The 6,621-nt window shown below is 46.9% G+C and overlaps 1 protein-coding gene across 1 annotated transcript; it reads left to right on the forward strand.

Annotated features, from left to right (window-relative positions):
• The first annotated feature begins 202 nt into the window (after positions 1-202).
• LOC109782234 (uncharacterized) lies at positions 203-2,127 on the forward strand. The gene is made up of 4 exons (XM_020340841.2): positions 203-601; positions 695-823; positions 936-1,583; positions 1,672-2,127. The coding sequence occupies exons 1-4, from the start codon at positions 203-205 to the stop codon at positions 1,744-1,746; spliced, it is 1,251 nt and encodes a 416-aa protein (XP_020196430.1). The 3' UTR covers positions 1,747-2,127.
• The last annotated feature ends 4,494 nt before the right edge of the window (positions 2,128-6,621 follow it).

Raw genomic sequence — 6,621 nt, forward strand, 5'->3', positions numbered from 1 at the left:
AATGAGGCTTCCCGTGGAGCATTTTGGCCCCTTCAGATTCCACGCAACCATTTAACTCTGCCATTACCAATACTGGGCTATGGCTGATATTTAAAGGATCGTGTATCAAACACCTCAACTCGTCTTCCTGCTCACCACAGTTCCTCAGAAGTCACAAGTTCCACCACAACCCTAGTCCCCTACGAGCATGTCCTCATCGGCCATGTCGAGCGATGGCGAACCAACCGTCGCCGTGAAGCTGTTCATCGACAAGGAGAAGAAAAAGGTGCTGTTTGCGGAATCCAACAAGGACTTCGTCGACGTCCTCTTCAGCTTCCTCACCCTGCCTCTTGGCACCATCGTCCGTCTCTTCGACAAGCAGTCGCAGGTAGGATGCCTCGACGAGCTGTACAAGAGCGTGGAGGTCCTCGGCCCGGACCACTTCCAGACCAAGGCGTGCAAGGCCATGCTTCTAAGCCCCCTCAATGCTGCAGCAATCCGTTGCAATCGGCTTAAAGTGAAAGTTGTCGACAAAAACCTAATGTATCGCTGCAAAAATACTAGCTGCGGACATTCAACATTCAGCTCTGTCCCTGATGCTATTTGCAGTTGTGGACATGTTGTTGAGTACATCGGGGAATGGACGAACAAGAAATGTTATCCTCCTGTTGCTGCAGACAAGGAGGATGCAGTTTTTGTCATTGGCGTTGCGAAGTTCATCGTAACGGATGATCTCCAAGTTGCTCCTGCCTCCACAAGAGTAATGTTTTCCCTGATTGAAAAATACGGTATACCGGAAAAAGTGAACATTCAGGAGAAGGTGCTCCAGCTCAATTCTGCCAAGGTCTGTCTCTCACTCTCCCGGCCTGTTAACATGAATTTACCAAATAGTTTTTTTTACAAGGAAACTGCTAAATTACGCTAGTCAATAATAACATCTATTGCATTTCTTTCAGATGATTGGTTTATTCAGGAGAGCGCTGCTGACGAAGCAAGTCTTAACCGGACTTTATTTTGATGTTGCTATCCCGCCAAATGCTGCAGACATGTGTGTGCTCCCTGACAATATGTTTGCAAAACAGGCACTTGAGACCGATCCCAAATTCAAAGCCATCAAGATAAGGCTTGTTCATGCAAAGGATGATTCAGTGCTGTATGCTGAAGTTGGGCAAGATTTCGTTGATATAGTCTTTGGAATCCTCACCACTCCACTTGGAACCATGCTCAAGACTTTCACCGAGTTACCTCGGATCGGATGTATTGGTAGTATCTACAAGAGTGTAGTTGCAAGTGTGAAACAGGAATGTCAAGGCTTACTCCTGTCCCCAAATCTAGCCCCCTTCTTTGGGTGCAGTAGTAATGTGCTGCAAGTAGAAGAATTAGTTCGTCGATGCCTTTGGATTGGATCCACTTGCTGTATTGAGCTAAACCCCAAATCCACTAGTGATAGAGCCTATATCAAGGGTGGGCCCATGAACTTCATGGTGACCGACGACCTCCAGGTCCGCCCATTCTGCTTGATCAACACCCTCGAGTTCCTGCGCGCATCCAAGATTCCCAAGGACAAGCTTGTGGAGAAAGAACTCACGCTCAACAAAACCCAGGTAATTACTTGCCAATAAACAGCATCGTCAGAACTTACCACCGTTTTCTATGTTCTCATTGGTTTTTCTTTTCTTATTGTCGCTACAGGTTATGAAGCTTGTGGGACCTGCATTTGGGACGAGCAAAGCACTCAGCAGCGTGCTCATGCCTTGTAAGAAGTAGCGGGCGTTACCTCAGGCGGCCGGGCCATGGCATCCACTGGTCGATGTTAAGCCCGGAGATGCAGAAATATTGCTAGAAGTTTCCTTTCTCGATGTTTTACTTTTGTTTGTTGCAAACTGATTCTTTAGTTTGCTGCCATCCATTGAGCATCATGTTGGAGGCGAAAATGTCCTACTCATCGAGCTTGAAATGAATTTAAATATTTAATCATCCTTTCTATATCAGACTGCGTGTAGATCAACGAACAAGCTAGTCAGCAACAAGGGGCAAGAGAAACCAAATTGGTTGCAGCAGCTTGAAACTGAAGCAATCACAGGCCAAAACAAGTGCAGCTGTCTGTTAGCTTGGTTACAGTTCGGAATAAATCATTATAATTACTCATCTCTTCTGTTCAGCTTTGAAATTTACTAGTACATTGCACGTGCTTTGCACGTACAGTAATAAGTTAACCAAGCAGAACATTATACCATAGACGTTAATAAATAATTTAGTAAACATAGTTGTCTTGTAATAAAGTAATTAGTGCCATGAGATTTTTCCCGTCATGATTCTTACATGTCAATCAAAAAACACATATGTCACTGCGACAGATGCCACATTTTTTCTCTCTGAAAAGTATTACACACTCTAGCTTTATATCATGGTAAATAAACATCAATGCACTATTCTGAACCTTCTAACCCATAACAAGTTTTCTAAGCAGACTCGTGTTACGGTAGCACAAATAGAGAGATGCTATGAAAAACCTTATCTAAATCATTGGAAGATTGTCGAGAAAGGACCCAATAGGGAGGAACTGTAAGTTGAGAGTAACCAGAAGCATGCTTGAAATCTTTAATCAAGCATGTTCCTGTTACCACGAATCTCAAGCAAGGACGTTGTTTTTAGAGCGCGTCTAAATTTTCTTTTAAAATTAATTGAGTTCTGAATTCTAGGAACATAATGGCCAGCATATTGAAGACAGTTTTGTGCCAAAGTGTATGCTGGGAGGCAACCTACGAACACTCATTTACTAAGTTATATGATTGTTCACATTACATATAATATTTTAGAAAACAATATGATATACTCCCTCCGTTCCCAAATATAAGTCTTTCTAGAGATTCCAACAAGTGACTACATACGGAGCAAAATGAGTGAATCTACACTCTAAAATATGTCTACATACATCCGTATGTTGTATTCCATTTGAAATGTCTAAAAAGACTTATATTTAGGAACGGAGGGAGTATATGTTGATTAGATATAAACTCCATACCTATTTCTCTGATAATCGCAGAGAAACAACTACATTTTTTTATATCTCGAAATGGATCACATACTTGTACCTCGATGGACCTTGCTAAATGATTGAGTTTTCCTTGCATTCCTCAATATACATTTTTTTATAGACGGCTGATCGCGCACAAATTAAATTGAGTCACTGCCTCCCAGAGTATATCATCAAAAATCTATTCGATGTTCGATATTCAAAATTATAAGGCAGTATAGAAGATTGGATGGGAAAAATGAAAATTGTGGAATTCTGTATTGCAAGGAATTATTAGAATTCTCCATGATTTGGAAGTATATATCATCAAAATAGAAAACGAAAAACTTTGTGCACATAAACACAAACACTTTCTACTATGAGGTATCAGTTTAGTTCTGTTGGATTAGAAGGCACAGATCAACAACAACAACAAAAAGGTTCTACTATGAGAAACACTCCATGTTACCTGATTTTTACAATCTTTTGAAAAATGCGTCCACTACGTGATCCGAATTCCAACAACACTCACGCAGCACTGCCAACAATCAGAGCTCTGCCCATGGGATAGTATAGTGGGTGAGGATGTCACCCAGCGGCCAGCCCAACGCGTACTGGACGCATTTTTCGATGATGCCAGAGCGTAGCAAGATCTGATGACCTGGCCAAGGACAGGAGTGGCGAGAGAGACTGCACATGGATAGCACGGGTGGGAGGATGGGGATTCTGGCGGCTGGAAGGGTGTGGACTGTGGTGCAGACGAATGTGCGATCAACGGTGCGGCCGCGGTGATCGATCTGGAAAATACAGAGTGGAAAATGGGATGAGATACGGTGGTCTGACCGATCGTGCGGCAGAAGAGTCCAGAAGCGACAACTTTGTCGGCCAGGGTTCTAGGTTGTTCCAGTTTTTCTTTCAGTGCTAGCTGGTTCCAGTTGCGCTGTGGAGTCCCTGTAAGCCACGCGCGGGGCAAATTTGAACTTATATATCCCATGTGTAAGGATCTTGTGCATCACAGGAATTGATCCGACGGCCAGCAACTCTTGGATTTGCTTATTCTCAGCCATTGGATGGAGCAGATCCAACGGATGATAATGAAAGTTATTCCCACACTATATAGGAGTATAGAAACTGTTTAATAATCCAAAAACCTCACAAGGCCATAATTATTCATAACAAATCACCATAGCATAAAATCAAGTATGAGCAAGCCCTGACGACTAGCTAATTAAATTGTCTCTATCAGAAAACTTACTTCAAAGCAACCGAGCTAAAATGGCTACCCTTGTTTCTTGTGTTGAAAAATGCAAGTGAACCCACCCAAGCTACTAGATCAGTTATCATATCTACTATGGTCATGGGATGCAAGGCGTGAACCACACCGGCCGCGGCCTGGTCCGGCGCCGCCCGAGGCCCTCCACCTTCTCCGCCCTGCCGCCCTTGAGGCTGAACACCCTGACAAGGTCGGTGGCGCAGTCGTTGGCATACCCTTCGCTGGCGTAGTAGACACATCCGGCCTTGAGCTCCGGGTGCTCCCTTGTCGGCACACAGAGCGAGCTCTTCCCCCCGACGAACAGCGCGGCATCACCGATGTTGTCCGTCTCCCTCCACTCCTCACCGCTGGTGTTGAGGACCTACACCTTGAAGGACGGCAATGCCCGATAACCGTGTGTGGCCTCCTTGACCACCACCGTCAGGCGCCTTCCCGGCGCCACCATGATGTACCTGCGGTGATCCAAATCGACCGGCAGCAGGAGCCTTGGCGCGACCACCACGCTTCTGAACACCCCGACATCATGGGTGTCGTGCTCCCAAGCCTCCACTTGGCCAGAGTATGTGATCGAGTAGAACCTGCCTTCATAGTGGATGGCGTCCTCGATGCCGTCGGGCGAGGGCGTCGTCCCGCACACCGTCTTGGCGAGGTCGAAGCCATCACGCGCCAGACGCCACGCGCCGCCCTCTGCCGTGGCGAAGACCACAAAGCCAAACTGGGTGCCAGTGATCATCATGGCGGCGGGGCACGGTGGGGAGTTGGAGAGGACGACCTTGCGGCAGAAGGAGCGCATGTGCTTGGCACACATGTCGTGGGCACCGATCCTATGCGTCCAGTCGGACGGGCGGTATTCGTAGACGTTGTGCGGTTGGGCTCTAACGAAGTGCTTCAGGTCGAGCACGAATTGTCCACATTGCTCTTGCTCGACGAGGCAGGGCATGATGGTGATGGCAGGGAGCGTGCGCTGCTCGCCGGTGACCGGTTTGACGAGGCGCATCCGGCCTGGTCGTCGCCGGTGAGTAAATTTAGACTTCCTAACAGCATGTTCTAATGCACTAACAGCAAGTCTAAACTTGGTAAATCTGGTCAACAAGAGTACTCCAGAATTGATGAAACTATGGTGTACTCATAATTTTGTCATTTATGTACAATAACAACAGAACCTATGGCGTATTCATGAGGGGGTCATATTCCTGACCCAGCCCACCGATTATGTGCCCGATGATCTCGTCATCGGACAGTACCTCGCCGACGGTGGCCAGTGTGTCGGCATAGCCTGTCATCTTGTGAAAGAATTCTGCCGCCGACATGTCCTTCTTCTTCGTCTGCGATAGCTGCGTACGGAGTTGGCGCACACTGGCCCGATTCTGGGCAGCGAAAATAGCGCCGAGGGCAGTCCAAACGGCCGCCGCGGAGGTCGCTCGCGTCAGCTGGGAGGGAGGAGAAGAAGGAAGTCGGGAAGGAGAAGAGTAGGAGGAAGAAACACTGACGTGCGGGGTCCAATGTCAGGTAACGGTCAAACTAAATGGTCAAACAAACGGTCTGTTTAGGTGTGGGGCCAATCTGTCATAATCATGATCAATTGCAAAGCACTCGGTGATTTGGGTTTTTTGAGACAGCCGACGCCGATTCTGGTAGTTATCAGTCACAAACAAATTTATGATAGTTTTTTGGAACCCTAACACGAATTGTGGTAGTTTTATGCTATTCACTCCTTGCAAGCACTGAGTTGTATGCGTACCTGCTCCCTTCGTTGGTGTTCTTTACTATGGTGGATGCATCACATGCAATAACAAGTTCCTGCAAGTTTAGGGCAAAGGCCTCGCAACATGCTACACATTCCAGGGTAGCCAGATAAATGCAGCTGTCAAGGACTCGTGCTGATGACCAAAGTACCTCCCCAACTGCACGCGAGTGAAACAGATGTTGTCACGTGTGTGTTCCGCTGTCGGTGGTCAATCCTCTCTCTCTCTCTGGGCATGTCTAAAGTTTCCCAAAGAAATACAAAACACTTAAGCACGTCTCTCGCTCGTGTAGCAGCTAGCACGACAATTAGATCCTCTACAAGGGCCAAGCCTTGAAACATGCTAGGCATTCCAAGGTAGCCGGATCAATGCAGTTCTCAAGGACTTGGAGTTGATGGCCCAAGGTACCTTCCCGCGTCGTCTCAACAAATGATGGCTGTTGCCGCCTTGTGGTGTTGTTCTTGTGAAGTTCGACCATAGATTAAGATCGCGGGAGAAACGATTTCGCGGCGGCCTCTCCCAGCAGCTATTGCGGCCGCCATAGCGGGCGCGGCAAATAGCGGAAATTTTTCTGTTGGGAGAGATGATTTTGAAGGGTTTTGCTGATT

This window comes from Aegilops tauschii, chromosome 2, assembly GCF_002575655.3.
Source record: "Aegilops tauschii subsp. strangulata cultivar AL8/78 chromosome 2, Aet v6.0, whole genome shotgun sequence".
NCBI lineage: Eukaryota > Viridiplantae > Streptophyta > Magnoliopsida > Poales > Poaceae > Aegilops > Aegilops tauschii.

Excerpts from the sequence above, each read along its gene's own strand:
- LOC109782234 (XM_020340841.2), top strand. The coding sequence starts at position 203 with ATGTCGAGCGATGGCGAACCAACCGTCGCCGTGAAGCTGTTCATCGAC. Across the intron at positions 602-694 it reads TTTGCAGTTGTGGACATGTT|TTCATCGTAACGGATGATCT; the intron begins GTTGAGTACATC and ends GGCGTTGCGAAG. Across the intron at positions 824-935 it reads TCCAGCTCAATTCTGCCAAG|ATGATTGGTTTATTCAGGAG; the intron begins GTCTGTCTCTCA and ends CATTTCTTTCAG.